At 47.8% G+C, this 21,392-nt stretch overlaps 1 protein-coding gene across 3 annotated transcripts in view; it reads left to right on the top strand.

Moving 5' to 3' along the window:
* The window catches only part of LOC123774163 (ubiquitin carboxyl-terminal hydrolase 48), a 129,195-nt gene that overhangs the window by 68,155 nt on the left and 39,648 nt on the right, over positions 1-21,392 (top strand). For all 3 annotated transcript variants that reach the window (XM_045768294.2, XM_045768292.2, XM_045768293.2), the window contains exons 16-18: positions 15,282-15,457; positions 19,135-19,293; positions 20,726-20,899. In XM_045768294.2, the coding sequence (XP_045624250.2) occupies positions 15,282-15,457; positions 19,135-19,293; positions 20,726-20,899 (509 nt within the window). The remainder of the gene's footprint in view (positions 1-15,281; positions 15,458-19,134; positions 19,294-20,725; positions 20,900-21,392) is intronic.

Here is a 21,392-nt window from a genome sequence, read left to right as displayed (position 1 = left end):
TAGCGTGTATGAGCGGTGATATATTATACACTGTGTGCCTTGGGTGTTTCCGAGGACGGTGGTGCATATATATGGTGCAGGTACTGGTGGTGGTGGTCCTCTTTAACTTATAACTCGACACTTTTCTTCAACAAGTGCCGGACCAACCCATTAAGTAATTAGTAGAATGGAAGGGAACTATCAGGGGTGAAAGCGCCAAGCCATTACGACTATATAGCACTTGGGAAGGGGTCAGGATAAGGATTTGGGATGGGACGGGGGAAAGGAATGGTGCCCAACCACAGAAACTTACTACAATACCGTAAAGCTTGAATGAAGGTATATATGTGTAAGTGTAGTAAAAATCTAATTTTTGGATGTAAACTACTTTCTTTCTCAAGGTGGTGTATACAACGGTCTGCTGTATACAACGGTCTGCTGTATACAACGGTCTGCTGTATACAATGGTCTGCTGTATACAATGCATAACATTGTATACAGAACCTTGAGAAAGGATGTAGGTTACATCCGAAAATTTGGTTTTTAATGCACTTACAAATATATTGGGTCTTTCCCTAACCTTCATTTAGTAATTAGTGCAGTTATTATATCTAGAACATAAATGTTCTAGTATTTGTGATGCTAGTATAATTTTGGCCACTTGTAATGCTAGTACTCAGTATACAGTTGTGGGGAACTTGGTGGGGGCGCCACATCTTATCTTGAGGTTATCTTGAGTTGATTTCGAGGCTTTGTTTTTAGTGTCCCCGCGGCCCGGTCCTTGACCAGGCCTCCACCCCCAGGAAGCAGCCCGTGACAGCTGATTAACTCCCAGGTACCTATATACTGCTAGGTAACAGGGGTAACACATGGACAGTTTCTCCTGCCATTTTGATGCCTACTAATGACCCCAGAAACCTGTCCGGTCTCAAACCACAGCACACACTGTACCAATCATTGATTGATTGATTGATAAAGATTAAACCACCCAAAAGGTGGCACGGGCATGAATAGCCCGTAAGTGGTGGCCCTTTTGAGCCATTACCAGTATCAAGAGCTGATACTGGAGATCTGTGGAGGCGCGACTGCACCCTGCGTGACGGGAGATGTCTCCCGTGTACCAATCATCTTTGTTCCCGGTTTTTATGTTACTCGATCCCTCCTGTTACCGTTGGATTAACAGACGTGAAGCTGGTAACTTCCCAGCAACGGGATTAGCCCACCGACCTGTGAAACTATCCCGAGGGATAGTTTAGATAGTTAGGATAGGGTTTACTTGACCCTACCTCACCTCCCTGGGTCAATGTGGTAGGTTAGGTCACCCTGGAGGGCCCCATTCTGGTCATACACTCCACTCAGTATGTGGAGTGACCAGACCATTGTATACACCTTATCCTGAGGACAGGTGTGTACAGTATGTGTACACACCTGTCCTGTGTACAGTATGTGTACACACCTGTCCTGTGTACAGTATGTGTACACACCTGTCCTGTGTACAGTGTGTACCTTACACTGAGGACGGGTTGCCCAAACGACCCCAAGCAGACCTGGCAACCCACATTTTCCGTGACCTGCAGCATATGCTTCAAGACTCTCAGACCATAATCACTCAAGGTTAACCTCGTCCCTATCTCGAGGCTGTGCTGGGGGCGTTGAATACCACAACTTGCCAGTATGATCCACCTCAACCCGCCAGTATGATCCACCTCCACCTGCCAGTATGATCCACCTCCACCCGCCAGTATGATCCACCTCCACCTGCCAGTATGATCCACCTCCACCCGCCAGTATGATCCACCTCAACCCGCCAGTATGATCCACCTCCACCTGCCAGTATGATCCACCTCCACCTGCCAGTATGATCCACCTCCACCTGCCAGTATGATCCATCTGGCTTGCTTGCTCTCCGCACTAAATCTGTGGAGCAGCAAGCCACTTGTCTCAGTCCAGTGGATCAAGCCAGCCGGGTTTTTATAAAGCCATCCGTCCTTCCGTCACAGGAAAAAGTCGGACGTTTAACGACCAAGTGACTGACGTTGATAAAGACCGTGACGACCAGGATCCCTCTCTCACCCCTCCCGTCCCATGTCACCCCTGTCCCGTCCGCCCCACGTCATCCCCCGTCCCATCTCTCCTTACCTCGTGCGCCTGCACAACCACCTTTCCTACTCTTGTAGCTTAGCCTCATAAACGCTTATCAGCCATGGGGGAATGATGGAATGGGGGATTGCGTTTGGGGGTGGGTGGGTAAGGTAAGATTGATGGGAAAGAAAGGGGGAAAATGAGTAATGACGGACATTATCGTTCATGCTGAGTGAGGATCTTGGTCAGGAGAGGTGAGGACGTGTACGAGTGAGGCGCCCTCCTACAGGAAGGTCAGCAGGAGAGGTGAGGTCCTGCTACAGGAAGGTCAGCAGGAGAGGTGAGGTCCTGCTACAGGAAGGTCAGCAGGAGAGGTGAGGTCCTGCTACAGGAAGGTCAGCAGGAGAGGTGAGGTCCTGCTACAGGAAGGTCAGCAGGAGAGGTGAGGTCCTGCTACAGGAAGAACAAAACAGTCGGGAGAGCGGCGAGCTTCGTCAGGAAGCCACAGTGTCTACAATGTTACAAAGATTATTGATTTTTTTTTCGACGCAAGAAGTGGCCCAAAGTTAGCGTGTGGTGGGGATTATGGCGTGTGGTGGTGGTGACGGTGGTTGTGGTGGTGACGCAGGTGGTGGTGACGGATGTAGTGGTGGTGACGGTGGTGGTGGTGGTGACGGATGTAGTGGTGGTGACGGTGGTGGTGGTGGTGGTGGTGACGGATGTAGTGGTGGTGACGGTGGTGGTGGTGGTGACGGATGTAGTGGTGGTGACGGTGGTGGTGACGGTGGTGGTGACGGATGTAGTGGTGGTGGTGACGGTGGTGGATATGATAAACAAATATTTTTCTTGACCATTACAGTGATGAAAAGTTCAATCTAGTGTCAGAATATTAGCGTATCTCATTATAAGATGCTAGAGTACTCTCTCTCATGGTATTCATATACTACACCTGTCTGGAAGATCAGTGAAGAGTGTTAGTGAGACAATCTCACTATAATGAAGCAATAGACTTGAGAAACCAGGTGGTGTCCACAAACCAGGTGTAGGTGTCCACAAACCAGGTGTAGGTGTCCACAAACCAGGTGTAGGTGTCCACAAACCAGGTGTAGGTGTTCACAAACCAGGTGTAGGTGTCCACAAACCAGGTGTAGGTGTCCACAAACCAGGTGTAGGTGTCCACAAACCAGGTGTAGGTGTCCACAAACCAGGTGTAGGTGTCCACAAACCAGGTGTAGGTGTCCACAAACCAGGTGTAGGTGTCCACAAACCAGGTGTAGGTGTCCACAAACCAGGTGTAGATGTTCACAAACCAGGTGTAAGTGTCCACAAACCAGGTGTAAGTGTCCACAAACCAGGTGTAAGTGTCCACAAACCAGGTGTAAGTGTCCACAAACCAGGTGTAGGTGTCCACAAACCAGGTGTAGGTGTTCACAAACCAGGTGTAGGTGTCCACAAACCAGGTGTAGGTGTCCACAAACCAGGTGTAGGTGTCCACAAACCAGGTGTAGGTGTCCAACCTCCAGTCCACTTAAACTTACACAACTTACAAATGTTCCTTAAGCGACGTTTCTGTCGAAGAAATATTGTGTAGTTAATTATATACTTTTTTGGGGGGGAATCTTTTGTTTATCGGGGCAGGGAAGCTTCTTTATATTCACCTAGTTGTATTCACCTGTTGTGCTTGCGGGGGTTGAGCTCTGGCTCTTTAGGCCCGCCTCTCAACCCTCAGTCATTTCATTCCTGAATGAATGGAAAATTATATATTTCCATTATTAATATAACTTTTAAGTTAATTCATTTATAATTTAATTTATGCAGAATGTAAGTGTTTTAACTGTCTGGGAAAACTCTGGGTATTGTTGTGCTTGCAATTAGGAGGAAATTAAGTAGTTAAAGTAATTTAGAAGTAAAGACGTTATTTGTGGTACAGAGTTGTGTTGATGAGCGTAGGTCTTGCCGACGGAACGGCTGGAGGTGCGGAGACACTTGATCATTTGTCTGCTGGTTACATTGTTGACACGGAGGGTCGTTGGCTGGGGTTGTTTACCGGTGGTGCGTGCTGCCTTACCCACAACCTACTTGATCCCAAGTCTCGTGTCTTGCCGCTAAAATAGTACGCGCAGCGGAAACAAGCGGCCGTAAGGGATTTGTGAACTCTTGTAAGACATGTGATTGTATACTTGAGTGCTATTATATTTTTTAAGGGAAGTGGGGAAGGAAGTTATGACTTAGACAGTGTGGGTAGAGAGTATATGGAAGTGGCGTGTTGTCCATGAGGTCTTACGGGCTATTCATGCCCGTGCCACCTCTTGGGTGGCTTAATCTTTATCAATCATCCATGAGGTGTGTAGGAAGGGGCTGCCTAACATGTTAAGTTTACTATAACGTGTGTAGGGAGGGACTGGCATAGCCAGGGAGTCGGTCGGCCGAGCGGACAGCATGCGGGACTTGTGATCCTGTGGTCATGGGTTCGATCCCAGGCGCCAGCGAGAAACAATGGGCAGAGTTTCTTTCACCCTATGCCCCTGTTACCTAGCAGTAAAATAGGTACCTGGGTGTTAGTCAGCTGTCACGGGCTGCTTCCTGGGGGTGAAGGCCTGGTCGAGGACCGGGCACACTAAAAGCCCCGAAATCATCTCAAGATAACCTCAAGATAGCCAACCCGTCCTCGGACTAAGTCCATTCTATCCTGCGGTCACCCTCAAAGACGTAGTCATCAATTTTAACATGCTGTTCATTCAAAACACAACTTTTGTCAAATATAAATTAATATTATTATATATTAGCTAATTAGCATATTGTGCATATTAGGCATTGGTTAGGTTAGGTGTTTAGGTTCTGTTGGCGATTATTTGTGTTTGTAGTACGTGGGTGAAGCATTTACAGCGTTGTGGTTCGAACAAAAGTCGTCAGTGAAGCACTTGTTCCGGAAGTGTTCGAACGTCATCAGTTGAGTCGTGTGTAAACTGTTTTTCATTCATAAACACGGGGGGGGGGGGGGGGTGGGAGTTGGTGGGTGCACGGAATCACTTTTGGGTCTTTGTTTGGAGGACGGGCTACGTCCTCCTCCCAACCCGTTCTCGCAAATTCGTAAAGTCAATATTGACTTATTAACTACGTGCATAGGTGATATACTAAACATAATAGATACCCTTAAAAAGATTCATAGAAAACACCGACCTTACCTAACCTAACCTTGTTAGTATCTTAAGATAAGCATCTTATTGTTTCGTAATTACAATTATTACTTAACCTATACCTATTATAGGTTAGGTAATAATTGTAATTACGAAGCAATAAGATGCTTATCTTAACATACTAAGTAGGTTAGGTAAGGTCGGTGTTTTCTATGAATCTTTTTAAGGGTGAAAGGACGACTCGACTTCATTAACAATCGACTTGAGAATGGTCCAGGACGGACCGAAACGTCGTCGTCCCTTCACCTTCTAGTGTGTGGTTTGGTCAACATATTTCAGCCACGTTATTGTGACTCCTCGTCTCCAAACCCTTAAACGTTTCGGAGCGACCCGGGCTCCGCCGGTGACCCTATTATTTCAATAAGAATACTTCAGTGATTTGCGAATATGTCCGCAGTGCACCGTGCATACATAACTGATACAATTGTGAACATATTACAAAAAAGGAATACAATAAATACACCTTTTGCCCGTGTGGAAGAGCGAGTTAATGGCCAATAAAATATACAATGCTTTCAATGAATTATTATTATTTTGTAGATAATGGATGGAAAATTTAAGTAATTGCAAATATAAACAATTAGTTAAAATTCAATTGAAGACAATGGAGTGTGGGTAGGAGATTTGTGTCTTAACGCGATGTGATTAAAGCAACTTATTTGCAACACGAGTTTGGTAACAAATTCCTGGACAATTTGAACCATTGAACACTGAGAGTTGTTACAATTGGTTAATATAAAGTCACGAGTTTTTAAAGGTATCATTTGCATGAGTAAATATTGCGAGGAAGGAAACACAGGTGTTCATCCCTTGTGTTCTGGCCCCTGGTGGTGTTTACACTCTCACTCTTGCCCCCGGAGCTGGGGGGGGGGGAGGCGTTGAGGGGAGCTGAGGGGGCGCTGGGGGGAAGCTAAGGATAGTTGTGTACTCAGGATATTTTGACTATAAAAGTATATTACATGGCAAGGACAGGTTAAGATAAGTATACATGTATTCTGGCGTGGCGTTAAGTATATATGTATACATGAATACTGGCGTGGCGTTAAGTATATATGTATACTCTCTCCTTGCCCCCTCGTTCTCCCATCTCTCCTCGCCTCCTCACCCCCCTCGTTCTTGTGGTGGTGGGGCTGGCAGGGGTGCTGGGGGTCCATGTGGAGGTGGGGGTGCTGGGGGTCCATGTGGAGGTGGTGGTGCTGGGGGTCCATGTGGAGGTGGTGGTGTTTGGGGTCCATGTGGAGGAGGTGGTGTTTGGGGTCCATGTGGAGGTGGTGGTGTTTGGGGTCCATGTGGTGGTGGTGGTGTTTGGGGTCCATGTGGAGGTGGTGGTGTCCCTATGGTGGTGGTGTTTGGGGTCCATGTGGAGGTGGTGGTGTTTGGGGTCCATGTGGTGGTGGTGGTGTCCCTATGGTGGTGGTGTTAGTGGTCCCTATGGTGGTGGTGGTGGAGGTGGTCTGAGGGATGTGAGGGGCGGGAGGAGTGGTCAGGAAGATGATGGTGTAGGAAGTGGGGGTTATAGAAGGTGGTCATTGTGTTGGTAGTGGAAGGAGTGAGCATCATGCTATCACAGGCAATCTCAGCCTCTACGCCCGGCATAAAGAGCCGTTCATAAGCGGGTCGCTGGCGCACACAAACATTAACAACTGTCCATGCCTCAACAATACCGCTTTTTCCTGCCCTAACCCTTAAGGCCCAGTTTTTGTTGTATTTCACAGGAAACCGTCAGGATGGAGGGCTGCCTTCTGTAGTTGCATGTGGCAGCTCGTACTGGTTAATGTAGTTTTTGCAAATGCTCTTTATACATCGAACTTTTTTTCGTTTCCTTGTTTTTTTTAATGATAACACACACACACATTGCTGTTAAATGCGTCAGTGCTCTTATTAATGATATTCCTCCTCGAGCGGTGACGGAGGTAAACGGTTTCACATCCGGAGTTTTGTAAATACTTGTGAAGGAGGTTGAACCGAGGCGACGCCGGACTGCTCTAGGTGAACCATGAACCCTACAAGGGTCGTCTTCTGCTAAATGGGCTTGAACGGTATCCGTTTTCTGTGTGTACGCAGGAAGTGAATGGCGTGCGTTCCCATTAATATATGATGGCGCACATTTGCATCTACTGGCTAGTAAGGTGCTCACGGGCCCTCGTAGGAATTAATCGGTGATAGTGCAGCAAAAACCATGTGTTTTATAGTGAAGTATTTCATAGTCGAGGTCGGTAAATATGATGTATTTGTCCGTTTAATGTTTGAGTGGTGTATGTAGGATTTTTTGTGTCAACAGTAAAACTGGAGAGTGAATATAACCAACACTTTGGCATGCGTGTGTTCAGGTGTATTAGTTATGTATCTTTATATCTTGTGTCTTATATCTATATATCATAATGTTTGTCCTAAAGTAGAGCCCAGATGTTTGAGGCTAGCCTCACCCATTTTTTAACAGTAATTGCATTAGGGTACGCGCTCAACATGGTCGAGTAGGGGTCGGCATCAATAAAACGAATGCCACTTAACACAATGCCAAAGCGAACCCCACAATGACTCTTACTATAGCATTATGGTTTAACTTCACGTGTCTCAAACAAAGGCACACTAGTAGGGTGAGACAGAGATGGAGACAAAGATACAGTCAGAGAAAGATAGACAGATACACACAAGACAGAAAGCGAGATACACAGAGGTGTGTTGATATACGCTAACACTCTGTATATGTTCCCATTTATTATCATTTTACCGGATGGAACAGGGAACTGGTAGATCACTGGGTCTGGGGCATACCCCTGGCACCGCCGGGTATGTCATCTGTAGAACTGTGTGTGTGTGTATACTCGCCTAGTTGTGCTTGTGGAGGTTGAGCTCTGGCTCTTTGGTCCCGCCTCTCAACTGTGTGTGTGTGTGTTTTCACCTATTTATGCCTGCAGGATCGAACATTAGCTCTTGAACCCCCAACATTCCAGCCACAGTTTGTGTAAAGCAATGACCTCATCTATTTCACTATCGTATCAACTTTTTAAATTATGAATAGAGCTTGTTTCTACAACCTGTTCCTTTAGTTCATTCCAATATCCGACTACTCTTAAGCGTAATGCAAACTTTCTAACATCTCTGACTCGTCTGAGTTTCAAGCTTCCACCCATGCTCCCTTGTTCTGTTAGTATTCATTGTGATCATTTCATCCATTTCCACTGTCAATTCCCCTAAATACATTAGGGAATACATCATACATTATTTACCTATATGAGAAACAGGATCGGGCCGAGTACAGCACCCTGTAGGACTCTGCTGGTCACATAACGCCAGTCTGAGGTCTCACCCCTCACAGTAACCCTCTGCTTCCTATTGCTTATGTACTCCCTTATCCACTGAGCACCCTACCAGTTACTCCTGCCAGTTTTTCACCTTGTGCACTAGCCTTTTATGGGGTACTGTGTCAAAGGCTTTCTGACAGTCCAAGAAAATGTAGTCAGCCCACCCTTCTCTTTCTTGCCTAATATTTGTCATTGTTTCATCTGGTCATAAAATTCTATTAAATCTGTGAGGTAAGATTTGCTATCCATGGGACCCATGTTGGTAATGGGTCACTAGGTCCCTTGTTTCCAGTTATGCTTGCATCATCACCTGGCATGGTATACAAGTTACGGACACACTCTTTGAACATTGTAGTTCACTGCCTCGTGCCTGTTAATATTTTTGCGTATTTGGACTACATTAACTGTCTCCTATGTCTTTAGGTCTCCTGTTTCTAGTGACTTGATATACACCACGGAGAGTGGCAAGCGAAGTGCTTCTGAACACATTTTTAGTATCCATGGTGAGATTCCATCAGATCCATCAGCCTTTCTCACGTCTATATCCCACAGATATCTCCTAACATCATCTTTGGTAATTTCGATATCTTCCAAAGCTGCTTGGTTTATTGTCACGTCTCGTAGTTCAGGTACTCTAGTTTTATGGTGAAGAGCATTGTGAATTTATTGTTGAGTTCTTCACGCACCTCCTTGTCATTCACTGTGTGTAGTGCCCTCCTGAACACTGCTGTACCCTCCTGAACACTTCTTGTGTAGTGCTGTGTCCTGAACACTTCTCTAGTATAGTGTAGTGTCCTCCTGAACACTGCTGTACCCTCCTGAACACTTCTTGTGTAGTGCTGTGTCCTGAACACTTCTCTAGTGTAGTGTAGTGTCCTCCTGAACACTTCTCTTGTGTAGTGTAGTGTCCTCCTGAACACTTCTCTTGTGTAGTGTAGTGTCCTCCTGAACACTTCTCTTGTGTAGTGTAGTGTCCTCCTGAACACTTCTCTTGTGTAGTGTAGTGTCCTCCTGAACACTGCTGTACCCTCCTGAACACTTCTTGTGTAGTGCTGTGTCCTGAACACTTCTCTTGTGTAGTGTAGTGTCCTCCTGAACACTTCTCTTGTGTAGTGTAGTGTCCTCCTGAACACTGCTGTACCCTCCTGAACACTTCTTGTGTAGTGCTGTGTCCTGAACACTTCTCTAGTATAGTGTAGTGTCCTCCTGAACACTTGTGTAGTGTAGTGACTTATAGTGTGTCAGCTCCAGTAGTCCCACCAGTGTATAATACCGGGGGTCTGGATGCCCCAAACGTGAGATATACTGCCCCTCCTCCTTGGTCAATTATATGGAAATTATCTCGTAGAAGTGAAAAACAATAATTTTGAACGCATTTACGTGCTAATATTCCTTGATTATTAGCACACGAAAAGGGTTCGGAATTATTGCTGCCTTTTACATGCGGTAATTTCTGTATGATAATAATAATAATCCTCATTGGCGAGGTCAAATTTTATGGTTGAAATACTAGGGTTAAGCTCTAAAATGAACTGAGGTAAAAACAGTTATTTAGTGTGGTAAACCCCCCTGGTGTTGCGTGTGTACCCATATAACGCCAGCACAAAAACCAACCGCTCTAATTACCCATTTGTAGTCACAGGAATACACCTGTGTTCCTTGCGTTCACACTTGGCACACACCTGTCTTCCCTGCGTTCACACTTGGCACACACCTGTCTTCCCTGCGATCACACTTGGCACACACCTGTCTTCCCTGCGATCACACTTGGCACACACCTGTCTTCCCTGCGTTCACACTTGGCACACACCTGTCTTCCCTGCGATCACACTTGGCACACACACCTGTCTTCCCTACGTTCACACTTGGCACACACCTGTCTTCCCTGCGTTCACACTTGGCACACACCTGTCTTCCCTGCGTTCACACTTGGCACACACCTGTCTTCCCTGCGATCACACTTGGCACACACACCTGTCTTCCCTACGTTCACACTTGGCACACACCTGTCTTCCCTGCGTTCACACTTGGCACACACCTGTCTTCCCTGCGTTCACACTTGGCACACACCTGTCTTCCCTGCGTTCACACTTGGCACACACCTGTCTTCCCTGCGATCACACTTGGCACACACCTGTCTTCCCTGCGATCACACTTGGCACTGGCTTCGTAAATATGTTGTGAAACACTCTATGTGAGAGGTGTACCGGGAGGGAGAAGGTCCGGTACCCGGTGTGAAAGGTGTACCGGGTATTATAGGGGAGGGCATTTAATACCTATAATATGTTTATTATAGGTATTAAATGCCGAGTTTTGTGTCGTCTGTAGCCTGGTGTTTCCTGTCCTCTGTAGCCTGGTGTTTCCTGTCCTCTGTAGCCTGGTGTTTCCTGTCCTCTGTAGCCTGGTGTTTCCTGTCCTCTGTAGTCTGGTGTTTCCTGTCCTCTGTAGCCTGGTGTTTCCTGTCCTCTGTAGCCTGGTGTTTCCTGTCCTCTGTAGCCTGGTGTTTCCTGTCCTCTGTAGCCTGGTGTTTCCTGTCCTCTGTAGCCTGGTGTTTCCTGTCCTCTGTAGCCTGGTGTTTCCTGTCCTCTGTAGTCTGGTGTTTCCTGTCCTCTGTAGCCTGGTGTTTCCTGTCCTCTGTAGCCTGGTGTTTCCTGTCCTCTGTAGCCTGGTGTTTCCTGTCCTCTGTAGCCTGGTGTTTCCTGTCCTCTGTAGCCTGGTGTTTCCTGTCCTCTGTAGCCTGGTGTTTCCTGTCCTCTGTAGCCTGGTGTTTCCTGTCCTCTGTAGCCTGGTGTTTCCTGTCCTCTGTAGCCTGGTGTTTCCTGTCCTCTGTAGCCTGGTGTTTCCTGTCCTCTGTAGCCTGGTGTTTCCTGTCCTCTGTAGCCTGGTGTTTCCTGTCCTCTGTAGCCTGGTGTTTCCTGTCCTCTGTAGCCTGGTGTTTCCTGTCCTCTGTAGCCTGGTGTTTCCTGTCCTCTGTAGCCTGGTGTTTCCTGTCCTCTGTAGCCTGGTGTTTCCTGTCCTCTGTAGCCTGGTGTTTCCTGTCCTCTGTAGCCTGGTGTTTCCTGTCCTCTGTAGCCTGGTGTTTCCTGTCCTCTGTAGCCTGGTGTTTCCTGTCCTCTGTAGCCTGGTGTTTCCTGTCCTCTGTAGCCTGGTGTTTCCTGTCCTCTGTAGCCTGGTGTTTCCTGTCCTCTGTAGCCTGGTGTTTCCTGTCCTCTGTAGCCTGGTGTTTCCTGTCCTCTGTAGCCTGGTGTTTCCTGTCCTCATTAGCCTGGTGTTTCCTATCCTCTGTAGCCTGGTGTTTCCTGTCCTCTGTAGCCTGGTGTTTCCTGTCCTCTGTAGCCTGGTGTTTCCTGTCCTCTGTAGCCTGGTGTTTCCTGTCCTCTGTAGCCTGGTGTTTCCTGTCCTCTGTAGCCTGGTGTTTCCTATCCTCTGTAGCCTGGTGTTTCCTGTCCTCTGTAGCCTGGTGTTTCCTGTCCTCTGTAGCCTGGTGTTTCCTGTCCTCTGTAGCCTGGTGTTTCCTGTCCTCTGTAGCCTGGTGGTTCCTGTCCTCTGTAGCCTGGTGTTTCCTGTCCTCTGTAGCCTGGTGGTTCCTGTCCTCTGTAGCCTGGCGTTTCCTGTCCTCTGTAGCCTGGTGTTTCCTGTCCTCTGTAGCCTGGTGTTTCCTGTCCTCTGTAGCCTGGTGTTTCCTGTCCTCTGTAGCCTGGTGTTTCCTGTCCTCTGTAGCCTGGTGTTTCCTGTCCTCTGTAGCCTGGTGTTTCCTGTCCTCTGTAGCCTGGTGTTTCCTGTCCTCTGTAGCCTGGTGTTTCCTGTCCTCTGTAGCCTGGCGTTTCCTGTCCTCTGTAACCTGGCGTTTCCTGTCCTCTGTAGCCTGGCGTTTCCTGTCCTCTGTAGCCTGGCGTTTCCTGTCCTCTGTAGCCTGGTGTTTCCTGTCCTCTGTAGCCTGGTGTTTCCTGTCCTCTGTAGCCTGGCGTTTCCTGTCCTCTGTAGCCTGGCGTTTCCTGTCCTCTGTAGCCTGGTGTTTCCTGTCCTCTGTAGCCTGGTGTTTCCTGTCCTCTGTAGCCTGGTGTTTCCTGTCCTCTGTAGCCTGGCGTTTCCTGTCCTCTGTAGCCTGGCGTTTCCTGTCCTCTGTAGCCTGGTGTTTCCTGTCCTCTGTAGCCTGGCGTTTCCTGTCCTCTGTAGCCTGGCGTTTCCTGTCCTCTGTAGCCTGGTGTTTCCTGTCCTCTGTAGCCTGGCGTTTCCTGTCCTCTGTAGCCTGGCGTTTCCTGTCCTCTGTAGCCTGGTGTTTCCTGTCCTCTGTAGCCTGGTGTTTCCTGTCCCCTGTAGCCTGGTGTTTCCTGTCCTCTGTAGCCTGGTGTTTCCTGTCCTCTGTAGCCTGGTGTTTCCTGTCCTCTGTAGCCTGGTGTTTCCTGTCCTCTGTAGCCTGGTTTTTCCTGTCCTCTGTAGCCTGGTGTTTCCTGTCCTCTGTAGCCTGGTGTTTCCTGTCCTCTGTAGCCTGGTGTTTCCTGTCCTCTGTAGCCTGGTGTTTCCTGTCCTCTGTAGCCTGGTGTTTCCTGTCCTCTGTAGCCTGGTGTTTCCTGTCCTCTGTAGCCTGGTGTTTCCTGTCCTCTGTAGTCTGGTGTTTCCTGTCCTCTGTAGCCTGGTGTTTCCTGTCCTCTGTAGCCTGGTGTTTCCTGTCCTCTGTAGCCTGGTGTTTCTATTAGGGTTGTTTATTATGTACTCTGTACCCATCCTGGTGGCGAGTACGTCATCAGTTGGAAGTCGTGTGTAAACCGTTTTTCATTTATAAACAGCGGGTTTGGCGGGTGTATGGAATGTACTTTGGGTCTTGGCTTAGAGAACGGGCTGTTTATAGAATTGTGGTTCGAACAGAGGACGTGAACGAAGCGCTTGTTCCAAAAGTGTTCGGACGTCATCAGTTGAGTCGAGCACTTCTGGCACAAGCGCTTGCTGACGACTTTTGTTCAAACCACATCGTTGTGAATGCTCCAGCCCGTCCTCCAAAACAAAGACCCAAAAGTGATTCCATGCACCCGCCAAACCCCCGTGTTTATGAATGAAAAACGGTTTACACACGACTCACAACTGCTGACGTTCGAACACTTCCGGAACAAGTGCTTCACTGACGAATTTTGTTCGAACCACAACGGTGTAAATGCTTCACCCACGTACTACAAATACAAATAATCGCCAACAGAACGTAAACACTTAACTTTCCAATATCTAAATATGATCAGAATGGTAATATATAACAATATTAATTTAAATTTGAGAAAATTCCTATTTTGAATGAAGAGCATGTTAAAACTGATGAAAGTATTTACCACCGTTCTTTCACTCCCTTCCCATAGCCTTAGAGATATTGTGAACGTTAAATAAGTGTACTGGTTTAGAGTTGTTATAGTATAATTACTAGCACCCCGTTCCCTCGTCCTCGTCCTCGCCTCGGGCTTTGAAGCCTCCAGTAAAAACTGAATTATTTACTCAGGCGGTAAAGACGCGACCGTTGCGCGGGCTTATTTATCGCCATAATGCTTTTGTTGTGGTGATCAATGGTGCTGTTTTTGTCAGCTTTCTCTCCCACTCCGCCATTAATTGTTCCCTGCAGTTGCTTAATGCCTTGTTAGTGACGATTGTCTTTACTCCTTGACTTGTCGTCGTGTTGTTATGGCCTTGTTGGGAAGCTTGTCGTTTACCCGGGGTGTCTCCAGGTGTGGACTGGCTTAGTTGTGCTTGTGAGGGGTTGACGTCTGGTTCTTTGGTCCCGCCTCTCAACCGTCAGTCAACTGGTGTACAGGTTCCTGAGCCTATTGGGCTCTATCATATCTACATTTGAATACTGTGTGTGGAGTCAGCCTCCACCACATCAGTTTTTTTGCTGCTGCTCCTGCTCCTGCTGCTGCTGTTGCTGCTGCTCCTGCTGTTGCTGCTGCTGCTGTTGCTGTTGCTGCTGCTGCTGTTGCTGCTGCTCCTGCTGTTGCTGCTGTTGCTGTTGCTGCTGCTGCTGTTGCTGCTGCTCCTGCTGTTGCTGCTGCTGCTCCTGCTGCTCCTGCTGCTGCTACTGCTGCTGCTGCTACTGCTGCTGTTGCTCCTGCTGCTGCTCCTACTGCTGCTGCTGTTGCTGCTCCTGCTGCTGCTACTGCTGCTCCTCCTGCTGCTGCTGCTCCTGCTGTTGCTCCTGCTCCTCCTGCTTCTCCTGCTGCTGCTCCTGCTCCTCCTGCTGCTTCTGCTGCTCTTGCTGCTGCTCCTGCTGCTGCTGCTGCTGCTCCTCCTGCTGCTGCTGCTCCTGCTCCTGCTGCTGCTCCTCCTGCTGCTGCTGCTCCTGCTCCTGCTGCTGCTCCTCCTGCTGCTGCTGCTCCTGCTCCTGCTGCTGCACCTGCTGCTGCTGCTCCTGCTCCTGCACTTGCTGCTGCTGCTCCTGCTGCTGTTGCTGCACTTGCTGCTGCTGCTCCTGCTCCTGCTGCTGCACCTGCTGCTGCTGCTCCTGCTCCTGCTGCTGCACTTGCTGCTGCTGCTCCTGCTGCTGCACTTGCTGCTGCTGCTCCTCCTCTTCCTCCTCTTCAGGGGTAGATGTACTCCTCAAATGAAAGCTGAAAGACCTTAGGAAGAGTATATACATATATATTTGTTAAAATTATTATTATAGTAAAGATGTGTTTATATGTATGACTTACATCTCCCGGTTCGTGGTGTATGGAGGTAAAGTCATGTGTTTGTGTTTGAGGTGTGTGTGAGAGCGGGTGTGTGGAGGTGCGGGCCGCACAGGACTACGAGGACCAGTTCTCGTACGAGCACCAGATCATCCACGTGCGCCAGGTGAACTCCGTCAACGACATCCCCCGCAGGAGTGGACGCAGCAGGGGCGCCCAGGCCCCCTTGTCTCTCGCCCTCACCACAGAGGTATGGTCTTTGCTTTAGTTCATTTATTTTACGGGATCACCATAGCCCGTGCTGCTTGGAACTTTTTTTCTGACTAGCTGATTCTAAGTTGACCAGACCACACACTAGAAGTTGAAGGGACGACGACGTTTCGGTCCGTCCTGGACCATTCTCAAGTCGATCCTGGACTATTCTTAAGAATCGACTTGAGAATGGTCCAGGACGGACCGGAACGTCGTCGTCCCTTCACCTTCTAGTGTGTGGTCTGGTCAACATCAGCCACGTTATTGTGACTCATCGCCTGCAGCTGATTCTAAAACAACAACAACATTCATTTATTATGCACCCCATACCCAGCTTGTGGGCGGTGGTGGAGGGGGTTACAGAGGCACACAATGGGCTCAGGGATTCAACCCCACAATTCATTTAGCTAAGAAAGTTAGTGTCTTGATGAGCTAGTTACAAAATTCTGTACAAGTCGTCACATCATGGCCTATGTTATAATATCTTGAAGTCGGTATTGAATGTAGTTTTTTCTTAAGCTGAAGCAGGTAATTGTAATTAGTGAGATGGGATCACGTGCCGCTAATGGAAGGTAGAGTTACCTGGACCAGCTGCACGTACCGAGAGATTAATGAAACATGTGTCACTTTGGTTGTGGAGGCAAGCGAGGAGATTCCTGGTTCAAGTTCAAGTATGTTTATTGAGATAAGAAATACATCTCAAAGGGATAGAGTAGCTTAGGCTATTTCTACCCCCCGTTCTTAGGGATTCGTGGCAGCTTGAAGCTATGGGAAGGCCAGTGGACATGTATTCCAACAAAGTTATCATCTCTTTAGTTATCATCTATAACAGTACTTGAATTTTAATTAATTTGCTCGAGTTATCATAGACCAGAATATCAGTTATACTTGTTCTCATTCATTAGGTAAATCATCTCCGGTGTCCAGCAAATTTATACTGTTGTGATAATGCAGTCTGACTAGATCTGTTCTATCAGTCTATCAAATTTAGGTAAACTCTGTGAGTTGTCAGCGGGAGTTTACAGTAACCCCAGACCAGGAGCCAGATTCACGAAGCAGTTACGCAAGCACTTACGAACTTGGGGCCAGATTCACGAAGCAGTTACGCAAGCACTTACGAACCTGGGGCCAGATTCACGAAGCAGTTACGCAAGCACTTGCGAACCTTAACCTCTTTTCTCAATCTTTAGCGGCTTTTGTTTACAATTATTAAACAGTTAATGAGATCCGAAGCACCAGGAGGCTGTTTATAACAATAACAACAGTTGATTGGAACATTTTCATGCTTGTAAACTGTTTAATAAATGTAACCAAAGCCGTCAAAGATTGAGGAAAGATGTACACGTTCGTAAGTGCTTGAGTAACTGCTTCGTGACTCTGGCTCCAGGTTCGTAAGTGCTTGCGTAACTGCTTCGTGACTCTGGCCCCAGGTTCGTAAGTGCTTGCGTAACTGCTTCGTGAATCTGGCCCCAGGTTCCTAAGTACTTGCGTAACTGCTTCGTGACTCTGGCCCCAGGTTCGTAAGTGCTTGCGTAACTGCTTCGTGACTCTGGCCCCAGGTTCGCAAGTGCTTGCGTAACTGCTTCGCGACTCTGGCCCCAGGTTCGTAAGTGCTTGCGTAACTGCTTCGTGAATCTGTCCCCAGGTTCGTAAGTGCTTGCGTAACTGCTTCGTGACTCTGGCCCCAGGTTCGTAAGTGCTTGCGTAACTGCTTCGTGAATCTGTCCCCAGGTTCGTAAGTGCTTGCGTAACTGCTTCGTGAATCTGGCCCTGGTCTAGCCGGCGGCGGCGGCGGCACAGGTCTTAGCTGCTTCAACAATTGGAAGAGAAAGAATGACTTTCCTGGGAATCAATCTCGGGCGTGTTGAAGTGAAGGGTGAAAAAGACGGGGTAAAAAGGGTAGAGTGTTCCTGACAATGGTGTAGAGGGCGGCAGGTGGGTCATGTGTCGTTGATAACCCGCTGACTTACTGCCACGGCCCGCACCCCCACCCCCCCCCCTGCACCCCCCCCCCTCCTGCACCCCTCCCCCTGCACCACCCCCCTGCATAAAGTGCCTTTTCCTAACCTACCAGAGGACCCACGAACAGAAAATGGGACAGCACGTCAATTTCGCAACCCGCTGCCATTTTCTAGTACGACAGTTTTTGGCCTTAGGTAAAGTATACGTCCAAATGTGACGTACTATTAGGAGGACCAGTTGTCCAGACGGGACTTGATGTTCACTGACTGGTATGAAGCAGTCCTTCCGTGGACGGTGGAAGGCGTCCTCGTCCCAGGACGGTGGAGGTCCTGGCCCCGTTAAGGGAGCAAGAGGTGGTGTAGGCGGGAGAGGAGGAGGGGGACTGCCCTGGTGCACGACGCCACGACAATTACTGCCGTACCCACAAGTTATACCATCATAACGAGATGTAAGCCGCTAGTTTGAGGCAGGTGTTGTTGGAATGAATATTTCACTTCACCGTGGTGCACCGTACCGTGTACCTCGTGTACCTCGTAACCGTACCGTGTACCTCGTAACTCGCTGATTAAACTGGACAAAAAGTAATGGGTGACTGCTGTATCCTGCCTTCGGCGTATGTAATGTCATCATTTTCACTCATATTGACTTCCGTTAAAGGTCGACAAATTACCAGGTCCATCTTGCCTGCCTTGAGCTTGCTTCTTGCTGGTGTGGGTCATTAATACTCTCTCCTTTACACATTCCCAATATAATTGATAATGTTGACTTGCTGTAGTGATCAGTTATATCTTAATATATTGACAGATATAGTTTACAGTGTTCGATATATTGTGCTTGATGTGGTGGTCCCTGCCTGAGCCCGGACCGCTCCCTTTCCCACTCTCTCCTACTCTCTTTATCTTCCTGCCTCTCATCTCTTCCCCATCTCCTCTTTTCTCCCCCCCTCTTCTACCCCTCTTCCATCCGCTTAATCTTTCTCCCCGTCTCTCTCCCTCTTCCCAACATCTCCCCTCTCACCACTCCTCTCCTGCCTTCCGCCCTCCTCACACTCTCCTCCTCTCTCCTTTCCTCTTAACCCCCCTCCTTCTCTCTTACCCCCTTCCTCTCCTTCCCCCTCCTCTTCTTCCCTCTCTCCCCCCCCTATCCTTCCCTCTTCCCCCCTCCTCTCCTTCCCTCTTCCCCCCTCCTCTCCTTCCCTCTTCCCCCCTCCTCTCCTTCCCCCTCTCCCCCTCTCCCTTTTCCCCCTTCAACTTCAGAAAATGTAATATTACAAAACAACGAATAACGTTCGTAAAACTCTATGAAAACACATCCCCTGATTTTAGACCATGAAAATTGCATGAGGGTCGATATAGATGCCAATGTTTCGTAATGTATGGCACTGGGACTGCTCCCTTCATATGCTTCCTCCTTGGGTTATTTTGCAAAGTTGAGTTAGGCTGTCCCCAAGCATCTGGCCTTCTACATCAGACATTCTATATTATATAGGTACTAGAGGGTTTATCCGGCGGTGCCCGGGTCTTTTTCTTTTTCCCATGTTGATTCCCAGTGGGTCACACGCCAGCAAAGGCCAAGGCTTGATGGGGAATGTCTGATGACAAATCTAATTCTACTATTCTATATGTATATTGGCGGGGAATACTAATGGTGTTAGTATTAACATTATAATCGTTAACAGTGTTAAAGGGAATGTAATATATATATTTTTTCCAGAACATGGGCCCGCGGAGCAAGAAGCCGCGGCTGGCGTCCCAGACGGGCGGGGGCGCGGGTGGCAGCGCCTCCTCCTCCGCCAGCAGCAGTAACCAGCGCCTGGTGAGGGCCTCCAAGACCTTCTCATCTACCGACACCCTTCGGGAGGTGCAGATCTTTGTGAGTAATGTTCTTACCTCAGGAGAGTGTGTTGCTGCTCTTTACTCTATACGCGTCAACCTCTTTCACTACTCTACATTTCACTCTTGCCACAATACCCTTCATCTCCAGCGCTAATAACATGTATAATGGTGCCTAATGTTCACCTAATCGTGCTGGTAGTGGGTTCAGTTTAGGCTCTTTGGTCCCGTCTCACAACTGTCAATCAACTGGTTATAGGTTCCTGAGCCTATTGCATGGGCTCTTTCATATCTACATCTGAAACTATGCAAGGAATCTACCTAAACTACATCACTACCTAGTGCATTCTATTTGCTAACTACTTTGACATGGAAAACATTATTTTTTCTGTTTCTGTTTCATTAAGTACAAGTTCCACCTGTGTTCCCTTGTTCGAGCACCACCTGTGGTAAGCCCGTCTTTATCTACCCTATCAGTTCACCTGAGAATTTTGTTTATATGGTAAATATGTCCACCTTAACTCTCCTGACTTCCAGCAACCTGAGGTTCAGTTCATGGTGTTTCTTTGTAACGCAGACCTCACAGTTCTGTGACTAGTCTAGTGGCATGCCTTCCAACCTTACCTGCTTGATGGGGTTCTCCGCAACCTGTCCTCTTGAAAATAACGTTGCTTTTGGCCGTTTACCCGTATGGCCGAAATTGGACGTAATTTGAAAGTGAAAAAAAATTGAAAATATATTTGGGATTTTTTTTTTTCAACAACAGTAAGTTAAGGGTCCTCTGATAGGTTAGGTGGGCAGGAAATTCTCATTAAGTTTCAAAACGTTATGAAAAACGTGAATTGAAAGTTTCTTCTAGCGTATCCGAGTAGGCCGGACGACTCAAGCAGAAAACGGAACAGTACGTCACTTTTGTGAGTCGATTTCATTTCAAATTACGTCTAAATTTGGCCATAGCGCATACGAGCCAAAAGTGACGTTATTTTTAAGAGGACAGGTTGTTCTCGGAACCATTGTCCAACCCTTTCACCGAGTTCTGTTTCCCAAGGTATTTCTATTAGGAAGTTTATCTTCTAATTTCCTCTTCGGTGTGCCATGCCTTGTTTCCCGGTTCCTTCCTTGAGTAAGTTATCTCTACTTCCACACACATACACGTTCATCCGGTGGAAGTAGGTAGGTAGGTAATTATCAGAAGAAAACGTTAAGCCATTATGACTATATAGCACTTGGATGGGATGAAATAAGGATTAAATGATTAAAGAATGGTGTCCAATCACTTGGACTGGACGGTAGAGCGACGGTCTTGTTTCTTGCAGGTCGGCGTTCACTCCCCGACCGTCCCAGTGGCTGGACACCATTCCTTTCCTCCGTCCCATCCCAAATCCTCATCTTCATCTCTTAATTAGGGTTTGGGTAGGGAATAATTCTCTGAAATCAGATAGAAGTTTACAGTTGCTGTTTGTGTTGATCAGATAGCTGCACGGACGGGGATCTGGCCGATGCTGCAGACGTTGTGGATATGTGGGGAGGAGGTGAGTGAGGGAGTGGAGGAGCAGCAGCCGCTCCAACTCACCGACGACCACTGCTCCATGACCCTCAATGCTCTCAGGGTCCGCCCTGGCGACACCATCTACTTCAGAGCCGCCGTGAGTCTTACAAGTTCTTTCTTAAGGAAATAATTACAAGTTGACCAGAGACGACGACGTTTCGGTCCGTCCTGAACCATTCTCAAGTCGATTGTCACAGAATGGTGACAATTCTCAAGTCGATTGTCACATTCTCAAGTCGATTGTCACAGAATGGTCCAGGACGGACCGAAACGTCGTCGTCCCTTCACCTTCTAGTGTGTGGTGTGGTCAACATATTTCAGCCACGTTATTGTCAGCAAATAATTACAAGGATTATGAAGCATGCTAATATTATCTATCTGCTTATATATTATCTATCACAAAGACTTGTGAAGAAAAACAGTTACAAGACGAGGAAAATAAAGACAAAAAGTAGACAAGGAGAGAGGAGAAAAAGAGAAAGGGGCCTGAGGAAGCCGATTAAAGTGCTCGCACACTGGCATAAAAAAAACGGGAGGGGAAAATGGAAGGGGGCCAAGGATAAGGGAAAGGGCTCTATGAGACAACAAAA

This window comes from Procambarus clarkii, chromosome 73 (assembly GCF_040958095.1).
Source record: "Procambarus clarkii isolate CNS0578487 chromosome 73, FALCON_Pclarkii_2.0, whole genome shotgun sequence".
Lineage (NCBI taxonomy): Eukaryota > Metazoa > Arthropoda > Malacostraca > Decapoda > Cambaridae > Procambarus > Procambarus clarkii.
This window is presented reverse-complemented; position numbering and strand designations above follow the sequence as displayed.